The sequence below is a fragment of the Sarcophilus harrisii genome, chromosome 2, assembly GCF_902635505.1.
Source record: "Sarcophilus harrisii chromosome 2, mSarHar1.11, whole genome shotgun sequence".
NCBI lineage: Eukaryota > Metazoa > Chordata > Mammalia > Dasyuromorphia > Dasyuridae > Sarcophilus > Sarcophilus harrisii.
Genome location: NC_045427.1, coordinates 19,530,555 through 19,554,463, shown reverse-complemented (window position 1 = coordinate 19,554,463; position 23,909 = coordinate 19,530,555). Strand labels below are relative to the sequence as shown.

The window sequence follows — 23,909 nt, the reverse complement described above, 5'->3', positions numbered from 1 at the left end:
GTGTGAGGAAAGAATCCTGCAGTGAATGGGGGAGGACTTGGGGAATGAAGAAAACAGCTTATTCTATAAAAATGGCTGTCCTGCAGCTGCTCTGGCTGAGAACCGGGGCTCCTCCTCCCCTCTGGATCTGGCCCCGGCTCCTCTTCCTCACGGCTTCTCCCCTTCCCCTCGCTCCTGCCTCTCGGGCCTGAATTCTCTCCTGCCTCACTCAGCTGGGGGATGTTGTGCTATATTGGGGCAGAAAGGACTGGGGGGGGGGGGGGGGGCAAAGAGAGAGCAGGGATGATGGAGGGAGGCCGGGGAGCTGAGACTCCATGGGGAGGGGGAAGGGAGGGGCTAAGCCCCCAGACCCCCGGCCCGGCTCTCGGCACTGGGTGGCGCTGCCCCTCTGAGCCCAACTGGAGGGGGGTGCGTGGGGGGCGGATTGCTGCACAGGCAATGTGACAGGCGGCGGTGGAGTAGCTGCTGTCCCCACATGGGTTTGCTGTTCCAATCCGTCCCCTCCCGGGGGGTACTGTGGGCAAACTCCAAGAAAGCAGCGGGCGGGGAACACGGCAGATTTCTGATGGCAAAAATAGCCCACTTTGCAGTTCAATGGGGATTGATTAAAACAACAGAAAAGAAGGACCCCAAACAAACATTTTCAAACAGAAGTCGAGATGGCTCAGGGTGCTGGGAGGAGCTGGTGGCCATCTTGGTCTCCGGCGGCAGATGGGAGGGACTGCTCTGGGATCCCGGGCCCACCTAACCTCCCCAGGCTCCCCCGTGCGTCCCACCTGGAGAGGCTTCCTCTCGCTACAGGGAAAGGCGCCGAAATGATTCTCCCCATTTGGTGGAGGAAGCCCAGGGTCACATGATCAGCCGACCCCGCTGAACCCAGGGCCTTACTCCTTGTGTTAAGGGATGGCAGATTAAAGCCCAGACCCCGGAGGAGCCTCAGGTGTGATGGCAGAGGCAGCGATGTCCCCACCCCCACCTACACACGACTGCCAACAAGATATCTGCAAAACAACATGGCGGCTGTGCTGGCAAAGACCACGGAGATTGGCTAGGGGACGGTTCCAGGGGATGGGTCCGAGTGGGGAGGGCTGGCTCGAAAACCTGGGTCCGGCCCCATGCACGGCAACTAGCAATGGGGCAGACGAAGAGAACCGAGCAGATGGGCAGTTAGTGTGGGATGACGGAGAGAGGAAGGGATCGCTCAGGGTGGCGGCCCCAGCACGGTGCCAGCCCCGATCCCTGTTTCTTGGGGACCCTGGAGCCAGACCTCTTTGGGCTTCCTCTATAGCACGACCTCGAAGGCCTCTTCCAGACTGAAAATGTGGTCCTATGGCCCGAGTTCCAATCCCAATCTCTGCTACTTTCTACTCCCTGGGCCTCAGTTTCCTTATCTGTAAAAAGAGGGGTTGGTTTTGGTGCCCTTGAAGGTTCCTTTTCGTTCTAGCTCTGAGGCTTTGTACCAAGCAGGGGGAGGGGGTATAGGCTGATGAGGGCACAAGGACAGAAGAGGGAGGGGACGGGGAAGCCAGGGAACTCTGGGAAGGGCTGACTCAGGATTTTCCTGGGAGCCCCAAGCTGCAGGTTGTGAATTCACTGCCTGCTTTTCCTTCCTCTCTGGTGCCTTTTTTTTTTTTTTTTTTTTGCAAGCAAGGTGTTCCACAGATGTGCCAGGGCCAGGGGCACAGCGGGGGGAGGGAGGGGGCAGATGAGGTGTCAAGGGAAGGCCAAAGGGCATGAGCGGAAGAGCCTCTGATGGAGACACAAGGAACAAACAGGCTTAGCAGGAAGCAGCCCTCTGGGAGCCTGTGAACCCACCCCCACCCCCACTGGAGAACAGCTGGTACAGGTAGAGCTCTAGATACTTTACACACACACATACACACACACTCCCTCACACTCCCTCTCTCTGTTCCTTTTCATGACTCTGTGTCAGTACTGGGGTTCTAGGCCTAAATAAATGGGGGGAAATACAATGGTCTTGATTTCTCAATCACATGCCAGACTGGGCTTTATGCTCACAAAGACCTTTCCCATGCATTATCTGATTCGATCCTCCCAAAGACATTCTAAGCCAGTAGTAAGAATATTATCCCCATTAAATAGATGGTGAAACTGAGGTTCAGAAAGAATAAAATAGATCGCCAACACCATGGAGCCGGTAAACTGGGCCTCCCACCCGCATCTCACTCTCCCAGTCGTTCCACCATGATTTCTCTCTGGGGAAGGTCCAAGAATGGGCCTCTACCCACCTACTGTCCATAGTGTCTATGACCTTTTGGGGTAGCGGGAGGGTCAGAGATCTAGAGCTGAAGAGAATTTAAAAGGCCATTTGGTTCATCTCTTGTCTTACACGTAGGTCGTGTCCCTGGTCCTCCCTGCCCTCCTTAGCAGAAGCAGCCTCAGGTGACGGAACCCTGAGGTCCTGGTGCTGACTCTAACTCTCTGTATAACTGCGCTCAAGGCTCCAAATCATACTGACATCTCTATTGTACATCAAGGCTTTCCACACAAAAAGAAAAAGGAAACTTTCAAGAAGCTCATGATAATTTTGTGAGGCAGATGCTACCGGAATTTTTACTGTCATTTAACAAATGAGGAAACTGAGGCAGGGAAAGGCCAAATGAGGAAACCGAGGAAGGCCCAAGATCTGAGCCCAGGGCTTTAGGACTCCAGGTCTGGTACTGTCTCCATTATACCGAACTGCCTCCCCCGGATTTTCTGGACTCATTTCCCCCGATCTTTAATGCTCTCTTAAAACAGTCTAAAAGCAATAGACTTCTGCCTGACTTCCCCTCCCAGCTTGCCTTGCCCTTGGGCTCAAGGTGGAGCTTGAATAAGACTGGTCTGCCTCTCCCTAGCTGGTCTATCTCTCCTTAGCAGCTCTGTCTCTCCCTAGTTGCTCTGTCTCTCTCCCTGGCTGCTCTGTCTCTCCCTAGATTCCCCAGACTGGGATCCCCGGGAAGGGCTTCCCTCCCTCAGAGACCATCTACCCCGTCGCCTCTAATTTGCTCATTTCGCAGATCAAGAAACTGAGGCCGCAGGAGGAGCGGGGGCCATCAGATCGGAGCTAGTCCCCCTGAGCCCGAGGCTGGGGCTCGCGGCTGCGCCCTTCTCCGGCCCCCCTCCCCCCTGGGCCCGGGCCGGTCCCCGACGGGGCGGGCGGCCCAGCGCATCCTCCTCTGTCTGTCTCTCTCTCTCGCGCGCGCGTCCGGGGACAAAAGCTGCCTTTTTCACTGTGGACACATTTCCCCCGCGCCGAAGCAGCTAATTATTGACAGTTGGTGAAGAGGAGATTTCACTTTTTCCTCCTGTTAAACTGCGCCTAATTAGTAATTACTGCTTGTGAGTGAGTGCGCTCGCGCCCGGCCGCCTGCCGGCCGCCCGCTCCTCCCGCAGCCGGCCCGCTCACGGAGCCTCATTAACCTTCTGCATTTCTCCCGCAGCCTGCCAACGAGATGCAGACGAAAACAGATTGTCAAACAATGGTTCAGCCTGGGATCCGCGCTCCGGGCTCGGCGGCCCCGGAGCTCCCGGGGGAGAGCGGGAAACGGGGGGGCGGGGGCCCAGAGCGGGGAGACCGGAGAGAGCCGGGCGGCCGGGACGGGGACCCCGAGAGAAAAAGGCAGCACAGAGGGCCGTGGCGAGGGGAGACGCGGGAGCGGACAGGGGGAGAGTCACAGGAGAGAGAGGGGGTGGGGAGGGGAGACACAGGGAGCGGAGAGGGGGAGAATCACAGGAGAGAGGGGGGGTGGGGAGGGGAGGCGCCGGGAACAGAGATACAAGTTGGGGGGGGAGACACACAGGAGAGGGGGGTAGGGAGGGGAGGCGCCGGGAACAGACACAAGCAGAGAGGGGGAGAGACACACACCGAAAAGAGAGGAGTGTGGGGAAGGGAAGGGGGGAGAGGAGAGACCCAATCGGAGAGGGGGGGAGACACACAGGAGAGGGGATTGGGGGGACAGAGAGGAAGAGAACAGAGGGATACAGAGAGACGCAGGGACAGAAGATGGAATCAGGGAGAGAGACAGGGCAGGCTTTTCGGGGAGGCACAGAGAGTAAAGATTGAGAGATGGATAAGCCAGAGACAGCGAAAGAGAGAGACAGACCAGCTAAGGAGAGACAGACAAGCTAGGAAAGAGATAGAGCAGCTAAGGAAAAGACCAACAATCTAGAGAAGAGATAGAGCAGCAAGGGAGAGAGACAAACCAGCTAGGAAAGAGATAGACCAGCAAGGGAGAGACAAACCAGATAGATAAGAGAGACAGAACAACTAAGGGAGAGAGAGAAAGAGAGAGAGAGAGAGAGAGAGAGAGAGAGCGCGAGAGAGAGAGAGAGAGAGAGAGAGAGAGAACACAGCTAAGGAGAGAAAGACCACTTAGAAAAGAGATAGACCAGCAAGGGAGAGAGACAGAACAGCTAGAGAAGAGACAGAGCAGTTAGGGAAGAGATCAACAAGCTAGGGAAGAGACAGACCAACTAGGAAAGAGAAAGACCAGCAAGGGAAGAGAGAGTCTTGATGGGGAGAAGGCTGAGAAAGAGAAGACAGGGATAAGAGGCAGAGACAGAGAACAGAGTTTGGGGGGAAGGCTGAGAATGCAGAGGGAAAAAAGCACAGAGGTTGGGAAGATATAGGGCCCAGAGAGACAAATGGCAGAGAAAGCAAAGAAAGGAGTAGGGAAGACACAGAACAGAAGGGTGGGAAAGGAGAGAACATAAAGGGAACAGAGAAGAAACTGAGGAAAGAAGAACCAGTGAATAGGTGTACAAGAGAGGGAATATAATTTGAGGAAAAATGCAATTAATTGGGTGAGAAATGGAGAGGGGGGGAGGGAGGAAAGAAAGGAGGGAAGGAGAGAGGGAGGGAGGGAGAGAGGAACAGGGAGAGAAACAGGGAGAGGAAAGGAGGGAAAGAGGGAGAGGAAGAGGGAGGGAAGGAGAGGAAGACAGGAAGAGGGAAGAGACAGACCAGAAGAGAGACAGATCACTAGGGAGAGAAACCAACTAGAGAAGAGAAACAGATTAATTAAAGAAGAGAGACAGACCAGCTAGGAAAGATGGAAAAGGAAAGAGAGAGGGAGAAGGACAGGGAGAGGGAGAGAGGGGGGGGAAGGAGGGAGGGAAGGAGACACTGAAAACAGAGAGGTGGGGAAAGCTAGAGATAGAAACAGCTTCAGACAGAATGGTAGTGGGAGAAGAGAAAACAGAGACAGAAAGAGACACACAGATGAAAAAAAGTCAAAAAGTCCCAGACAGGCAAGAGCCGGAATCAGGCTGAACTGAGCACGCTTCTCAATCTGGGGTCTGTGACAAATGTGGCCAAAGGTAAGGAATTGGTAGAATATTGCGGTGAGGGCCTTGGGCCGGGGCAGGAGCAGGAAGAGGGATGCTGCCAAGGGAGTAATGGAGGATAAATGTCCTTCTCCTTTCTGTTCCCTGAAAGGGAACTGGGTTTGTTGGCATGGGGGGAGGGGGAGAGAGCCTGGAGCTCTGACATTACTCCTCTAAGCCCCCAGTCAGCCACAGTCCTGGTCCTGTGCTATGACTGTCCCATGCCTGGCCCGTCCAGCACAGCTTCTTCCCCACACAGAGTTAGGGTGAGGGCCTACAAGGACCTTCTACCTGTCAGTCCTTTCCGTTTTGAAGGGAAGGAGAAAAGCAGAAGGCCCTCCTTGAGGAAAATCTGCATTTAAAGAGGAGTACATTGAGGCAGGCTCACATTGAGGAGTTGGCCTGTGCAGGGCCATATGGCTAGTAAGTGTCCTTAGAGGGATCTGACCCCAGTCTTTCAGGCTCCAGGTGTGTGATGAGCACATTAGCCCCCTGGATGCCTTAGAATCAGCCAGATTCAGGATAAGCAAAAGTCCTTGGTCTTTATTCTTGGCCTTTAGGGGTAGAAGTAAAGGGGATGGATGCAGGATCTCCGCGACCTCCTTCCTCGTCTACTGCCAAAGTGACTCTGGCCTGACTTACTCCACCCCCCTAATCCTTCCCACAATTCTCTGTATACACCAAAAGACCAAACCAGCACAGAATAGTGGGAAGGGCCATTTCCAAGCATATGCTAATAGAGTATTGTCCAGTCGGTAATTAGCCTTAAGTGCTCGGTTGTCCAACCTCAGTGCATCAAGAGTTTCAGCCCTTTACATCAGGTGCAATGCTCTTTCTACCAGCTGAAAGGAGCTGTCCCATTGCCCTCTTGACTCAGTGTCCTCCTCAGCCACCCCCACCATACTTTTCTAAGCTCTAAATTGAAAAACGATGGTAGAATATCGTGTCTCCAGAATATAGTGTCTAGGGAAATATACCTGTTACGTCTATCCTTGTTTCAAGTCCCCTTTAGCCGAGAGAGATCAGTATTCTTGTTACTACATTATCATGGCTGTTATTTCTATGCTGTCTCTACTTTCTCAAGGAGGCTGAATAGAATAGGGAAAGGTATTTTGTCAGAAGGGGTAGGGACCTGGTTCCAGTCCCAGATCTGTCTCTAAAGCCTGTTTGAGGGAAAGCCTCCCCATCCCTCCAGACCTTCTCCCCCTCCTCCCTGAGTTGCCAGAGGGTGGAGAAGTCAGAGCTGGCAATATTCCTGTGTCGGGGAATGAGCATATATGAGTCGTCTACTCCTTTATGAGAGGATGGAGGTTTCTGGGAAAGGTTGTAAGCTTGATGGCAGCCTTTCCTGCCAGATCCTGGATCAAAGCCCTCAGTGATTTGGTCCCATGATACCTATTCTGCTTCATCTCCTTTCCCCCCATCCCAGCTGTCTGTCAGCTACTGGGAGGCAAGAATTGTTTCAATTTTGTCTTTGTAGTTCTGATGCCATGGCTAGGTGGCGCTCTAGTGGATCAAGGCCTAGGGCTGAAATCCAGAAGACTCATCTTCCCAAGTTCAAATCCAACCTCAGGTACTTACTAACCGTGTGATCCTAGGCAAGTGACTTGACAGTATTTGTCTTAGTTTCCTCATATATAAAATGAGCTAGAGAAGAAAATGACAAACTACTCTAGTATCTCTTCTAAGAAAACTCCAAATGGGATCACAAAGACTCAGATACAACTAAACGACCACAAATCCCTAGTACACAGAAGATACTTAATGATAAATGTAAATGGTACAGCAAAAAAAAAATGGCTCTGGCTCTGAAGTCAGGTGATCTGGGTTCAAGGTATTGTTTGCTACTCTGTGTGACCTTGGTTACTTAACTTCCCTAGGCCTTAACTTCCCCATGTATAAAATGACCTGATGTCCTCTGAGATCCCTTTCATTTTTAGATCCATGATCCATGATCCTAAGTCACTTTATCTCTCCAGACTTCAGTTTCCTTATCTATATAATATCTATATTATCTATCTATCTAAATATCTATACAATACACATATACCATGGTCATGTGGTCCTATGAAGAACACTCTGCAAGCTGCATTTGCCAGGCTCCTTCCCAAACCCTGAATCCCTTCCCATGTTCAAAGGATGCTGGAATTGTATTTGGAGTCAGGAGAGAACTAGATTCAAAACCTGCTTTTCAACATCTATTAAATAATTAATTTTTATTATTTTATTAAAGATTATTAAGTACATTGTTATTTTATTACATAATTAATATCTCTGTGATACTGGACAAGTCACCACTTGTGCCTCAGTCTCTCCTCTTGAAAAAAGGGGATAATCATGCTTATAATACCTACCTCCCAGGGCTCTTTCAAGTCACAAAAATTCATCAATTTCTGCTACTTTTTGATATATTACATAAAAGCCAGAGAGCTTAGTATTCTAGATAGAGGGGTGGGTCTGGAGATGAGAAGATCTGAATTCAAATCTTGCCTCAGACACTTACCAGCTGAATGATTTTGAAAAGTCACTTAACCTATGAACCTCAGCCTCTTTCTGCCAAAGCAAATAGTATCATAAATTTAGAGGTGAAAATTTAATTTAATTCAATCCTCTTATTTTACATAGGAGCATCTGAGTCATGAGAAGTGAAATGACTTCCCCACTGTCACACGGCTTGTGTCTGAGGTAGAATTTGAACACAGGGCTTCTTGTCTTCAAGTGTAGAATTCTACCCACTAGAAGCAAGGACTTCACAAGGTTGTTGAGAGGACAAACGAGAATAAACATCTGTAAAGTGCTCTACAAACCACACAGGCTGCATAAATGTTTTATGGTAGGCTTGCTTCCACCCTTGCCTTGTCCCTTCCATCCCCTCCCAGCATTCTTTCAGAATTTCCCCATCTTTCAAGTTCAGTTGCATCACACCCTTTCAATAAAGCCTCCTGAGGCCACGTAGATCTTGGCCTTTTCTGGACTTGTGCTGAACTCACGACAAGCACCACCCACGCTCGGGAACCCTGCATCCTGACACCACTCACTTAGTCCATTTCTCATCTCTGTAGCTTATTTGGGAGCTCTCATCCTAAGCTCTCCCCCTCAGCCCTCCCTTGTTCACTGTATCTGTGATTCAGCAGAAGTAGAGGAGTCTGGGGGCAGGGGAGCCGTGTCTTTTGGGAGGGGAAGAAGATGAGCCTGTTTTGTATTTCTCAAAGATCTAGAACAAATCTGAGCCGAGAGCGAGTGGATGCCTGATGCATGTTTGTCAGAGAGAGCTGAAATAAGGCAGTGAGTGAGCTCTTTTGGATGTTGTTAAGGTCAGAGGAACAAGACTGTGGTTCAGTGGAATCTGCCATGCCACGAGAGGTATATGTACATAGAGCTTCATGGTACAGTAGAGTTGCCTTGAAGTCAAGATTTCTCTGATATCTCTGTTTTCGACTCTGGATTTTGCCCCCATTCTCAGATGCCTTCTCACCCTGGAGCAGCACCTCTGCCCCTCTGGCTCCTTTCTTCCAATTTGAGGAAGGAATCAGGCCAATAATCCCTTCACTCCTCTCTCAGATCTGCTTCTGACTCCAGACTTTGCCACCACATCAATCACTCCCTATCATCTGCCCCAACTTTTCAGCTCCTTTTTGTATTATTTTCCCTCCTTAGATCACAGGCTCCTTGGTGAAGAGGGACTTCTCTCTTCTTGCTTGTACGTGTATTGCTAGAACTTCACCCAGTTCTCGGAGGATACCAAGCACTCATTTGTACTTGTTGATTTGAAGAGATCCAAATTAGCATACAGGCAACTCTTCAGAAGGATTTCTCATGGATCTTCCAAGGATTCCTTTCCATCCATAAGACACCATTGAACCTGACTATCCACATGGGAAAAAACCACATCCCTGAAGAATGTCTATCCAAATCATGGAAATATATATAGAAGAACTGCATGTGTTTAACATATATTGGATTACTTGCTGTCTAGGAGACATCCTATCTTATCCCAGGAGAGGGAGTGAGGGAAAGGGAGGGAGAAAAATTTGGAACACAAGGTTTTGCAAGGGTGAATGTTGCAAATTCTCTTTGCATACATTTTGAAAAAAAAACTATTAAAAAAAAAGAATGTCTAGCTATTACCCAGATTTCAACCTACACTTAGATGGACACCCTGTAGAGCTTGTGCAGTGGTATATATATTTGGCCAGATAGTACATTTGGTCAATGAAGGGTTGAAAAGAAGAAAAGTGGGGTGGATTATTTGGGGGAAATTTTACTGATCCCTAATTTCCCATGAAAACCAATATCCATCTTTCCCATACTAACATTTTACCAACGATGCTCTCCAGTAGCAATGCCTTGAAGACCATGGCCTCTGAAGAAATAGAGTAGCAAGACAGAGGGCTATGTGGAAGCACATGGTGAATGTTGGCAGCGGGCAACATAGAATCAAGGAATGACTCCAAAGCAGAAGAGGATGGAATATCATCCAGGAAGGGGATAGGAATTATTCATGTAGCAAGAGCAAGGGACGAAAGGGAGCCAGACAGAATACTCCATTGGTTCCTAAGTCAGGAGGAAGCTTGGTAGACTTTCAGAATGTTGGGTAGATCTCCTGTGGTGAACTTGGGGATGCTGTGGACAAAGATGGCCCACGATGGGCAGGGGAGTTGTGATCTACAAAGCCGGAGGGAATTTCTGAATCTGTGAAAGCACAGATCCATTGGAGTGTAGGGTGACCTTGAATGAAGCATCTAATCTCTCTGAGCCTTAACTTCCTCATTTCGCAAAAAGGAGAGCAACGTTTGTTTGTACCATTTCTACTAGGTAGGGTTGTAATGGGGGAAAAGTCTTGAAAAAGCTTGGAAGGTTTCAGAGTCACCAAACTGGGAGGAAACTCAGAGAATATCTTTGTCACTCACTCATATTTTACTCTTTGTGATTTTCTTCGCAAAGATACTGGTTTGCCATTCCTTCTCCAGCTCATTTTGCATATGAGGAAACTGAGGCAAACAGGGTGAAGTGATTTGTTCAGGATCACATAGCTAGTAAGTTGTCATGAGGCTGGATTTGAACTCAGGAAGAAGAGCCTTCCTGACATCGGGCTTAGCACTCTATCCTCTGCTATGCTGAGAGATAGAGATTATTCATACTGAGAGACAGAGATAGAGGAGGAAAAGAGAGAGAGAGAGAAAGATACAAGGAGAGGAAAGAAAGACACAGAGAGAGAAAAGAGAGAGAGGAAGAGAGACAGAGAGGAGAGAAAGGCAGAAAGGAGAGAAAGAAGAGAGAAAGATACAGAGAGAGAAGAGAGAGAAGGAGGGGGAGAAAGGGAGAGAGGGAGGGAAGAAGGGAGGAAGGGAGGGAAGGAGAGATAGAGAGACAAAGACAAGGACAGAGACAGAGAGACAGACACAGGGACAGAGAAGGGAGAGAGAGACAGAGAGAAGAAAGAGAGAGAGAGGAGAGAGAGAGAGAGAGAGAGAGAGAGAGATTGTCTATAGAGATGGATAAAAATTATCCATACCGATAGATAGAGATCATCCACACTGATAAATAATAGATAGATAAATGGAGATTATCTAGTCTACCCCATATATGAACAAGAAACTCAATATATCCCCAAACCAGCCATTCAGTTATTAATTGGAAATCTGTAGTGAGGAGGACCTTGCTACTGGGCTTGCTGTCGCAATTGTTACATTAAAGGAAACCCAGATAGATGTCATCATAATGAGAAAAGCTCTAGAAGCTGGAGGTGGCTGGGAATGGGGGCAGAGTCATTACATAGTGGATAGCACGTTGGATTTGAGTTCAAAACTTTTGGGTTCCAATTGCGTCCCAGATCCCAGTATGACTTGGAGAAAACTATTTAACTCCACTGAGCCTCAGTTTCCTCATCTGTTAAGTCTTCTAAATGGCCTTTCCTTGTTCTTCCAGGTCTAGATTTTTGATCTGATGAGGAATGAATGAGGAAACACGAGGTGGATGGATTGTAGGGAATGGTCTTTTCAAAAGCGAGTAGGACAGGATGTACCAGGGCCCGTAAGGAAGTATTCACGTCTCTGTATTAATTCCTGAGCATCGAGGATCAGGGAGAGCAAGGGAAATGGATAAGGAGGAAGAAGGGAACACAAAGGAAGAAAGAGTAGCTTTGGAGATAAGGGAATCGTTTTTGTGCGTGTGTTCATAAGAGGCAGAGGCAGATTTTATGCCGATTGATGGATGTGCCCTTTAGAGTGGTGAGAAGAATGAGTTCCTTGGTCATTACAGGCAGCAGACCAGCTGGGACATTGCAGAAAGCCCTGCTTCGGAAGATAAACTTCCTGGATCCCTAAACCCCATGGAGAGCCTGCTGAAGTTCACTGCCAAAGAAAAGGGCCTTGATGTGTGGGCGTTCACAATGATTGGACTTCCCTAGTGCGACACCCCAATTTGAAGGGCCACTTCCTTCCTGTAGGGATTCGCAGACCCTTCTCAGGTGTGATAGGTGTTGCTCATACATCATTACTGAGCAGCTCCTATGCATCCAGACCTGTGCTGGCTACCTGTGAGGCAAGAGGAGAAGGCCTGGGGGCAAAGAGGGGAGATACATAATTCCCATATGAAGAGATAAGCAAGAAAAGGTAATATGGGAAAAAGGCCAACTTGTGGTAGAGCCTCCAAGTGACTCAGGAGTCCTCCCAGGAAGGAGAGATCTGGAACCTGGGAGGATCCAAGGAGCATCCTTGGAGAAGGGAGGACCTGAGCTGGGTCTTAAGAACTGGACAAGATTGAGAGAGGTGGAAAATGCCCTCAGAGGGCATTCCCCCGCCAAGTGGGGAAGAAGAGAGTTAGGGGTACATAAGGTGAGGACAGAAGAGAGGTCCTGGAGGAGGAGAGGGTGAATCAATCACAACAATCAACAAGCACTAATTCAGTGCCTGTTGTATACCAAGCACAGTGCTGGGGATACCAATACAATGCATGAAACAGTCAAGCTATCAGGGGAGATGACAAGGACAAAGACAAATATATGCAGGATATAGATAAAATAAATACAAAATAGCTAAATCTCTGGACAGCAAGGTGACACAGTGGATAGTGCCCCAGGCCTAGAGTCAGGAAGACCTGAGTTCAAATACAGCCTCAGATTCTTACTAGATAAACAACTCTCTTAACCCTGTCTGCCTCAGTTTCTTCATCTGTAAAAATGAACCGGAGAAAGAAATGGCAAACCACTCCAGTTTCTTTACAAGAAAACTCAATAAATGGCCTCAGACATGGCTGAAATGACTGCACAACAATAGCTAAATCCCTAGGACTTGTAGGGAGAGGCTCAGGAATTGCTTTGTGTTGACCTGAAGGAAGAAAGAGAAAAATTCTATGCCTGGGGGAGGGGGGTAAGAAGGAAATATATTCCAGGAATGGGGCCCAGTATTGAGATAGGGCAAGGAAGGGTATATGTGACATAGTATAGATCCCTGAGTGCAGAAAGGTAAGTAATGTCAACATAGCAAGCAATGTGCCAAATAAGGGCAAAGGCAACAGTGAGCTACAGAGAGAGACCGCTTATTACAGACTCAATCTTATCAGATAACTGATAATTGGTCTTATTAGCAAAAGTCATTACAAGAAAAATCTTACAGAAAAAAATAAAGGACTTTCATTGGAAAAAAAAAAAAAAGACAACCAAAAAGACACAATAAGTTGGAAAAAAAAATACTAGAATAAAAGAGAAATATTCAAAGGCCCCAATGAAAAGAAACTACTGCAACAACTCTGATGAAACCTCTAGAAACGGTAAAGAGATGATTGCATGACCCTCCAGAGCGTTCCAAAGAGTGATTAAAAACGAATTAGAGAAAGAAATGCTGATAGAAATTAAGAGAGAATTTAGAGACCTCAAATGTGAAATATTTTAAAAGATGCATAAAATGGGTAACAGAACAAACGACAGGCTTTTCATTTCAAAATAATAGATTTTGCAAAAGAGAATAAATGAGACGAAATTCAGAGGCAGAAGAAAGATTGTCAGAACAAAAGACAATACATTTGGAAGAACTCTGAGATAATTACAAAACAAGACAACTGGCGTGAAGAAAGAATGTTCGAGATAATTGGTGAATCATAGATATTCCAGAAAATATGATGAAATAAAAAGCTTAAATACAGGAAATCATACAAGAAATTTCCCAGAGGTATTGGAAACAGAGGAAAGGGTACAGCTGGAAAGAATCCACGGAAAACCAACAAAGAGAACTAGTGCATGTAATAGACTTGTGCTCAAACTAGAATTTTGACATTAAACAACAAATATTGCAGACAATTAGAAGGGAGCCCTCATACACCAAGGGAAAACAGTCTGGATCATGCAAGATTATTCTTCGGTCATTAGCAGTGGAAGAAAATAATATAGTAGAAACTGATGGGGAATAACAAGAGAGGAGATTTAAATGGTAAGTGAGGTTTTGAATGCTAGATGAGGAAAGATGAGTTGTTTGTTTGTTGTCCTTCATTCTCAAAGACGACCAAAATGGCATCACTGTGTATGGGTGATGTCTTTTAATTCATGCATAAAGTGGATATAAGTCGGGCAGAATTGCACGAAGCTGCTGGTCTCGGGCTCCTTCAAAGCAGAGTCATCATATCCATGGGAGGACAGAGTCAGGATGACTTGGGATAGCTCGAGATGCAGCGGCGACCTTGGTATTTTAGGAATATTAATTTTGTGGTGTTGGGCAAGATGGATGGAAGAGGGGGAGATTGGAAGGCAGATAGAGGAGGTTAGGGCAGTAATTTAGTCCTGAACTGGGATGGAGACAGTGGAAGTCAGACTAGAATCTGGGGCCTGACTCATTTGTGAGCTCTCAGATGATGAAGTATAATGGAAGCTAAAAGAGACAGGTCCACGATGTCGGTTTTTGAACGTTCGAAGAGTCGTCGGGCTGAGCTCCAATGCGGTTCCATACCCAGCAAGACCAAAAAACATGATTGTCAAAAAGGGCAGAGAGGATTTAGGGCAGATCGCAGGAGGGACTTCCTCTCACCCGAGACGACTGGGAAGGACCCAAATGGATGACCGAGGATAATTATTCATGGGCAGAAGAAAGTGGGAAATGCTACCAATGGCTAGTGCTATTCTTAGAGGTCTGAGAGAAACCTCCTGTGAAAGAAGAGGGCCCCCAACTGCTGCCAGGGAAAGGCCTGGGACCCTGTTACCCCTTTTCCCAAATAGATAGATGTATATGGGTAAGGTCTGGGACCCCCCAGAACAATCACTTGGTGAGGACAGCAGCTCCAATGGTTGGCTTCCAATCTCTACCCCAGGGCCTGTTTAATTAACTGATTGATGAATTAATTAATTATGTGGCTTGTGTTCCCGGTGATGACCCCCGTAACTTTGGGTGAGGTTGGGTCATCCCCAGCAAGCCCAGACTCATTGTGACAAATCCCACCCACTTCTGGGACATGACACACAATCCCCACGGCTCAGCCCAGATGGCAAGGGAACCACCTTGTTAGAGAGAATTAATTAGTGTGACGAGCATGAGGGAAAAGACAGTCCCTCCAGATGACTGGCTGGTAGCTATGGTGCCATGCATTGCAGACAATCCTAAGAACACTCCACCACTCTCAGACAGGCAAGTCTGGGAACTAGCTTAATTTGGGGACTCTCTACAAACGACCCCCCGCCCAAGGTGTGGAGATGATCCTTTGAGAGTGAACCCCTTGTTCTCCTCTTCCACTGAAGCTAGAACAAGGGGTAAGGGCTCTGAGGGGCAACAAAAGGCACAGTCTCATGGAAGAACTTCCAGGGAGGAGAGGGGACTGCCCCAGGGATGGAGGGACTGTCCTGCACTTTAGCCTTGGGAGATGGGCTGCATTATCTTATTCCATAGCCACGGGGGAGATGGAAGGGATGACAGTAGCGGGATATGGTCTAGTCTAAGAGTGTATGATTTGGACTCGTTGTGTGATCTAGGCCAAGTCCTTTCCCCAACTTCCTCAGCTGTAAAATCAGGGGGATCCAACAAGAGGATCTCCTAGATCCAGAGAGCTTGGGTTTCGATTGTCTATGAACGGGAGACCTTCCCTCCAGCCTCTCTGCTTTAGACTGAGAGAAGGATGAGGGAGACCTGGCTGATGTCTCTCCAGGTCTCTGCAATAAAATATAGAGGAATCTCCCTTTCAGCCCTCCCTTGCCCCCTAGCTAGCTCTGAAGTGCGTTCTTTCCCAGTCCTGAGAATGGAGGGTCCTTATGTAAGCCATGGCAGAGAGAATGATCGGGAAGAATTGTTGGCTCCGAACCAAGAGGATGCTGAACCATCCAGATGACACAAACCAGGAGGGACAGCTGGCACATGGATGGCAGCCCGGGGAATCTCAAAAAAGGATTGCGCCGGTCCAGAGCACTAAGCTAAATCGAAAAAGAGGACATCCACTAGGTATAAATGTGAAGTCTTTCATCTGAGTTAAAAAAAAAATCAGCTTCACATGCACAAGATGGGGTGGGCAGGGATGAGAGAATGATGTCTGAAAAAAGATCTGGGTGTGTTAGTAGACCTCAAGCTCAATCTAAGTTAAGGATGGTCCAACTAAAGTAATGCAACATTGAACCAAAGGGACTTGGAGGTGATTGACCTTCTCTCCTCTGTCCCAGGTAGACGTTGCTTAGAGTATGGAGGAAGATGGCTGCCAAGCTAGAGAGGACAGGAGGCTGGCAGGGTCCTAATGGGCGTGCAGTCCATGGCACACAAAGATCAGTGGAAAGAACGGGATTTGTTTAGACTGGATAGTGCTCAGGGGAGACGAGCTTGCTATCTTCAAGGCTGATGTGTGAAAGAGGAATCAGACTTGTTTTGTTTGGTCCCAAAGGTCGGAAATAGGAGCAACGGTGGGTGGGTAGGGGAGTTGCAAAGGAGCCAGATTAGGAAAACTTCCTAAGAATTGTTCGTTGCCGTTCAGTCATTTCCAGTGGTGTCCAGCTCTATGACCCCATTTGGAGTTTTCCTGGCAAAAATATTGGAGTGGTTCGCCATTCCTTCTCTGGCCAGAGTTTACAGATGAGGAAACTGAGGCAAATGGAGCACAGTGACTAGCCATAGCTAGGAAGTCCCTGAGACCAGATTTGAATTCAGGTCTTCCCGGCTCCAAGCCTGGCATCCCCTTGTTGCCTTTCCCAGCAATCAGAGGTGTCCAGAGGTGCGGTGGGCTGTTTTAGGCTCCGTGCTCCTTCCGCGCAAGCCTTGAGCAGAGGCTGGGGACGTTAGGAGGGACTCTTTCGGCATAGGATAGACTAGATGGACACCGAGGTACCTTTTGACTTACCAAGACCATTCAGGACTCCAGCTGGGGCCTAAACAAGAGACTCTGCTTCTGGCTGGCTGTATAACTTTAGAGAAATTGCTAGGGAACGGGGCTCAACATTTCTGTTGTTCCAGCTCCTTTGGAAGAGGGAGGTTGTGGGTTCTGCAAGCTAGTGGCTAGAAACACTCCCTGGCCCCTGTTTCCCTCTGGAAAATGAGGAGGTTCGATTCGGTCCCATCTATGTCCTGAGTGGGGTCACGAAGAATCAGACCTGACGGAACTGATTGAATAACCACAATAACAAGGGAATCTCCTGGGCAGCCCAGAGGCACAATGCTGCTCTCCCGGGCTCCGCGGGGCCTTCCTCAGGTTTCCAGCAAAAGACTTTTCACTTAATTAGCTCAGAAACATTCATGGCTCCATGAAAGCCTCGTCGAAGTGTGGAAGTAACCCTGGGATCTTGAAATCTCTGCCAGCTGAGCAGAAGCTCTGGCAGCTTCTCCAGCTCTGGAAGAAGCTTCGAGTATAGTCTGGTGAAAGGCTTCGGAGATTTGGACTTGGAAGATTGGGACCTTAGAGTTCAGCATTTTGCTCAATGGGAAACTGAGGCTGGGCAGGGTAAGAGAGTGGCTTAGGACCCACAGAGAGGAAGCGAAGCCAGCCTGTCCTGCCCAGAGGCTGACTGCTGCCTTCCCTGCCTCCCCAAAGCTGCTTTTCCCTCTACTTGTCACCCAAGGACCGGCCTAGATAAATTCTGACCTTGGTGGGTCAGCAAGTCCAAGATGAATTTTCCAGCCAAGTTAGGAAGACTTCTTACTTTCCTGGTGGAGGGAGCACCCACAGTGAAGAAGGCTGGCTCTGTTGTGGTCTTGAGGTAGCCGGCGTTCCTGAACCAGCAGGACCTTTGACTAAGATGCGTGTCTGCCCAGCCCAGCGTCCTGCTGAGCAGGCTGGGATCCATTAGTCCTTGTAACAAATGGCGTCAGAACTAATTCTCTTAGGACGTTCACGGTGCTCATTCCCAGCATCCTCGGGGCTTTGCCATCACGTGTCTGGTTCTTGTGACACTTGAACTTGGTAGTTTCCAGACCAACAACATCGTAGTCCTAGGATTTCGATCCAATCTAATTGCCCAAGCATGGATTGTGCCCAGTGGTAGGCACCGGAGGCACAGACAAAATGGGACCATCTCTGCCCTCAAGAAGCTTACACTCTACTGGTATAGAACGTCATGGTGGCTTGGAGCCTCAGGCCCACCTGAGAAGGCCAGTTCTCTCCCTGAAGCAGAGCTCCTCCACCTTTTTGAGGTTCTGGGCCTCTTGGGCACCCTAATGACCCCTTCTCAGAAGAGTGTGCATAAAATAAAATGCAGAAAGTCACAAAGGAAACCAATTACATGGAAATATTGTTGCATGTGTATATAAATATATGTATATATGTGTTTACATGTGCACATACACACACACGCACACACACACGCGCACACACACACACACACACACACACACACACACACACAGAGTTCTCTAACTCCAGGCTAAGATCCCCGGGCCAAAAAGGAGAGATTCCTAAATCCCACTTTGGAGAGCTCAGTGAGTTCCAGACCCTACTCAGACCATGCCAGCTTCTAAGTTTTGGGGCACACCAGCCGCCGTCAACGTGGCGTATTTTCTAACTTGCGGTTCACCCAGCCAGTCCCGGCCACCTGAGCAGAAGGGGGCACTGGGTAACCGGAAGTCAGAGGAATAGCCAGTCACCCATCCCGAAAGAGGGGCAGGCGTGATCCCTGGCCATCTTGACGCCATTTCCTCCCCCAGCCCTCCCCGTCACTGACCTCCGACATCTGCGGAAAGAGACTGATGGCAAGAGGCAGGGCCAGGCCAAAGGCGGCAAGGCACACGAAACTTTGCACGGGCAGGAGGAGCCGGGGCCGAGATTGCAGGAGAAACGTCCTGGAGGGGGCAAGAGAGGGGCCAGATTAGACTGAGGAGGAGGAGGAATTCCTTCCCCCCTCCCCCACCCCAGGGTCCCACGAGTCCCAAGTCACCAGCATTTAAAGGGTATCAGAGAATTCTACTTCACTGAATTCTGGGCTTTGATAGCTGTGTGAGCTGGGGCAAACTCCTCCACCTCTCTGGGTCTCGGTTTCCTCTTGTCTAAAATGAGGGGAGGCGGCCTGGATCATCTTTAGAGTTTTCCCTGGTTCTAAATTTGTGATTTTATACACAAGCACATGCCAGGCTCTCTCTCTGTCTCTTCTGTCTGTCTCTTTCTCTGTGTGTGTCTCTCTCTTTCTGTCTCTCCCTCTCTGTCTCCCTTCCTCCTTCCTTCTCTCCCTCCTTCCTTCCTTCCTTCTCTTTTTTCTCCCTCCCTCCCTCCCTCCTTCCTTCTCTCCCTGCCTCCCTTCCTCCTTCTTTCTTTCTTTCCCTCCTTCTCTCTTTCTCTCCCTCCCTCCCTCTCTCTGTATATGTGCATGTGAACAGGACGTTACAAAAAGGTAGAATAAACCTGAGCAAAGGAAAAGGAATGGTGCGTGTATACGGACCGATGAGACCAGGATGACAGAAGAAAGTTTGCGTGGGGCGGAGCGTGAGCTAGCCCTGCTTCCTGCGTGTTTATGCCCTAGTTGGGGCGTGCTTCAGGTACCCGCAAGGTAACAGATGCCGACCTACTGTAGATCTGCCAGCTAACTCATTTAATCCAATCCCATAAGCCTTTAATAAACCTTTACTATGTGTGAGCCACGCTCTGGGGATAAAGGCCCGGATGAAAAAGAGCCCCTGCTTTCAAGAAACTGGCCAGGAAAACCACAAATACAGAAAATTAATTTTCAGGAGAAAGACTGCTCATCAACAAGGAGGAATCGGGAAAGGCTTCTTAGAGGAGGTGGCCCTTGAGTTGGGCCTTGAAGACTTGTCCCCAGAGGCGGGTTGCATAATTTAGAATCTGGGGCTCATGGGAACTCATTTAGGCCCCATGCTAAGACTGTCGGCAGAAGAATGGAGCCAGGCAACACTGGGCCCAGGAGTTCATGCTGGCTGCATTAGGCAGTGGGAGGAGGGGGCAAGGGAGCCCCAGGGGAAACGAGACTGGGCACTGGTGGGGCCTTCTTCTGGGTTCCAGATGTAGCCCCTGGAGCCACCAAGGACTGGCGGTCACCTGAGTTTGGATGCTTAAGTCCGGGGCATCAGCACACTGCCCCCTGTTCGGGAAGTTCCAGTGCTTCCCTGTTGACAGGAGCAAATTCACCTGCTGGCTCTTAAAGGCCTTCGCCATCCCAGGTTCCCCCAGGTTCCCGCCGAAAGGGGGCACTTCCTGTTCCTCACATACACCCCCCCCCCCCCCCCCCCGGCTCATCCTGGTGTATTTGCGCAGACTGCTCCCCGCTGCCTAGAACACGCTCCCTCCACGTCTCAGAAGCCCCAGCTTCTTGCAAGGCCTTGTTCCCACAGTTCCTACAGTAGATGTAGCCCAGTTTAGCCCCTGGCATTACTTTGTAGCTAACGCCCTCTGGTTACTTTGTAGCTAATGTGTATCTACTCACGTTGCTGTTTATGCTGATGCCTCCAAGTAGAATTGTTACTTAAAGATGGCAATTATTTTTCCTTGTTTTTTCTCTTTTTCTTCTTTTCTTCCTCCCTTCCTTCCTTACTTTTCACCTTCCTTTCTTTTCTCCCTTCCTTCCTTCTTCCTACTTTCCTCCCTCCCTCCCTTTCTCCCTCCCTCTTTCCCTTCCTTCCTCTTTAGTTCTTTCTATCTCTGGATCATTCTTTCTCTTCTTTTCTCTCTTCCTTACTTGCTTTTTTCTCTTCCTTTTTTCTTTCTCTCCCACTCTTCCTTTTTTCCTTCTTTTTTCATCTTCCTTCTATCTCTCTCTGTGTCTCTCTCTCCCTCCCTCCCTCCCTTTCTCTCTTCCTTCCTTCCTTCCTTTTTTCTCCTCTTTTTCCTTCTTTCTATTCCTAGAGGTAATAGATACCTGGCATATCAGTAAGTGCTTGCTAATTCTTTTCATGTCACCTAAAATTATTATTGACATCTTTTTTACATCATCTCCATGTCTCTTTCTCCCAGCCCCTTCTATCCCTTTTAATGAAAAAAAAAATTTAAGGTAGGAAAAGTTCAGGAAAATTAATATTTTGGAAAAGTCTGATGCTACATTGTAATGGCCTCCCACCTTTCCAGAGGTACAGGGAAGATATCAAAATGACTGCTAAATGAATAAATAATTACTGAAGGGGGAAAGGAAGGGCAGGACAGCGAGGGTTTCTGGCCAGTTTTCTATCCAATTGGCACAACAGAATTGATGGGTACCGCAGAGGTGTGCTGGCAGGAAGTTCATGCTGCTCGGATGCACAGTGTCATTATCTGTTCTGGGTCATTGGAAGTAGGGCAGGGATTGCACCCTTGCACCCAGATAGTACGAGTCCTGGCTTCTTGCACCCTTGTATACAGATAGCACCGGTCCTGGCCTCTTGCACCCTTGCCTCCATTTCCCTCCAGAAGTCCAAGGAAATATTCTCCCTATCCACTCACCTACCCATCCATTCCTCCACCATATATCCCCTAGGCTCCCTGACGAAGCCCCCAGGCCAGCCTTCCCAGTTCGCCTCCTAAGGACAGCCTGGCATGGCTGTTTGGATGAGGTCTCCTTTGTAATTACAGCCCTGTTGGGGGCCCTACAGTCACCTGGGAAGGCTCCAAGTCTACCCAAACACCTCTGCTGTGAACTCTGAGGTGCGACTTCCAGGCCATCTTTCCAGCCGGGCAGCTCCCATTACAATGGCTAAAACATCCTCATTAGGGTGAGTTAAGCATTGGTTGGAGGAGGATTAAAAAAAACCCTCCCCAACACCCTTGATTAACACCCAAGGTGCCAGGTCTTAATTGGGCCTCGGATTCTAGAAATCTGTAAAATTTAGTACAAGAGCTTCTTGACAAAATGAGATCACTTTTTTGGGCTAAAGCTCCCAACTCTGGGAGACTCTGAGGCTGCTTTCTTCCTTCTCCCAGATATCACCCCGGATCCGGAGCCAAATCAGCCAGCACACTTGGCGCCGAGCTCTGCTGCTGGACTCCACAGCCAACTGCCTCTTGGCAACAACCGCTGCTATTTGTGACTTCCTTTTCAAGCCTGTCCTCTGCATGAAGTACCTTGGTGATGGGAGGCTGACAATGAGATTGGGAGCTGCCCCAGAGAACAGACAGCGGACTTCGTGGCCTGTCTCCCGGTACAGACGGCCGACTTCGTGGCCTGTCTCCTGGTACCCCTTTCCCGCAGAACTGGGCTGCTGTGCAGATGAAGCCTCAAGCTGACCTCCATCCAAAGTCAGTGGCCCCCACAGAGGCTGGGTGAAGCTCTTCCTGGTTATATTAGGATTATGTCACAGCTCCCTACTGAAGGATGAATGACTCACCACTAGTTATGGAATGACATCCAGATTCTTCAGAACCTTCTCCCATTATTCTCTTCGTCTTTTTTTTTTTGTCATTGTTTTTTGTTTTTGTTTTTGTTAACAAATTTCCCCCTTGTATTCTTTCATATAAGAAAGAAAATCTTACTAAAAAGATAAAAAAAAATCACTAAAACTGATATTCATCAAAAAAAAAAAAGTCTGAAAATATGAGCAACGTTCCACACCCATGGACTTCCCGGCTCTGCAAAAATATCAGGGAAGGAAGACATCTTCTCTCTCAAGTCCTTTAGGCGTCAAGTTACTTTTTTGTAATTCTCCAACAGTCACGCTCCACTGGTTTCTGTCCAGTTACATTGTTGTAGTTATTGTATCATCATTTCCCCACTTCTACTGACTACTCTGGATCAGTTCATGTCAACTTTTCCATGTTTCTCTATTCATCGTATCCATCATTTTTTATAATTCAGGAATATTCCATTATCCGTGTGCCCTAATTTGTTTTTTTTGTTTTAAATTCATTTTGCTTTTATTATTAACAACAGCAACAATAATTCATACGTTCAAAATTCATTGATTTCTAACAATTCCAAAGACTTTTCATTGCCATTTGTCGCTCCATCATCTATTAACTAATCATTCATGTTATTTTGACAGCATAGATTTGCTACCCAGTAAAAAAAATTGAGTTCATGGAGTCCAAGTCAAGATTGACTCTTTGTTGCTGTAGTAACGTAAATCAGAATGACCGTCATTACCGGCTCCCATATTCCCAGTGTCGGAAGACTGCCTATTTCGCCATCCTTGGTAATATTAGAATTAATGTGCCTTGATTTGTTTGTTTTCCTCCCAATTATCTTCATTCTCAATTACAAAAAATACTGTTATAAATATTTTTATCTCATGTGGGGACTTTCTTCTTCTCAAAGACATCTTTAAGTTGTACATCTTGCGGTAGAATCTCCAGATTCAAGAATATTTTATTTGTGGCAAGTGGCAAAATATAAATATATTTTATTTACTTTATTTACATAATTCCGAGTTGCTGCTAAAATGGTTATACCAGTGCACAGTGCCTCCCAAAATGCATTAGTGTGCTGGACTTTGCTCTAGCCCTCCAGCACTTAATATTGCCATCTTTTGTCTTCTTTGCCAATTTGCTGGGTATGGGCTGCCAACTTCTTCTGCTATTTTCCAAAACATCTCCTATGTCCAAACCAGGCAGATCTAGGTGCTCTCCCTCCTTCTCACCTCTAATTCCTGCCTTCTCACCTCTAGTTTTATCATGTTTCCCCCCTGTCATCTATGGAAGTAACTGACCTTGCCATATACTAAAACTCATTCTTCAAGGTTCATCTCCAGTGCTCAAGAGCTAACTACGGGGAGTGACCAGAAGCAGACCTAGCACACTGTAGATGCTTGGTGGGACGGATCGCTTTGCTTGTTGGTTGATCGGGAAGCTAGGTAGGACAGGATTTGGAACTGGGATGAACTGAGTTTAAATCAGCCTTAGACTCTTCCTAGCTATGTGACACTGGAAAAGTCACTTAACCTTGCTCAGCCTGTTTCCCTCTCTGCCAGATTGCCTCCCACATGAAGTATTCTTTAATATCTTTTTTTTCCTGAGGCAATTGGAGTTACACAGCTAGGAAATGTTAAGTGTCTGAGACCAGGTTTGAACTCAGGTCCTCCTAACTGCAGGGCTGGTACTCTAACCACTGCACTACCTAGCTACCCTCAGTATTCTTTAATATCTGCCCTTTTCCTGCTCCCTACATATATTCCAAGAAGTGTATCTTCCTTCCTTTGAATCTGTCCATTATCTGTTGTAATAGGCCTTGCCTGGCAATGAGTTAGATGGGAAGGGACGGCGTACTGGACTTGAAATCAGGA

The 23,909-nt window shown here is 48.0% G+C and overlaps 1 protein-coding gene across 1 annotated transcript in view; it reads right to left on the bottom strand.

Annotated features, from left to right (window-relative positions):
- SFXN5 (sideroflexin 5) overlaps positions 1-23,909 on the bottom strand; it is a 193,480-nt gene that overhangs the window by 28,440 nt on the left and 141,131 nt on the right. Inside the window, exon 13 of the mRNA XM_031949713.1 lies at positions 18,440-18,557. Within this exon, the coding sequence (XP_031805573.1) occupies positions 18,440-18,557 (118 nt within the window). The remainder of the gene's footprint in view (positions 1-18,439; positions 18,558-23,909) is intronic.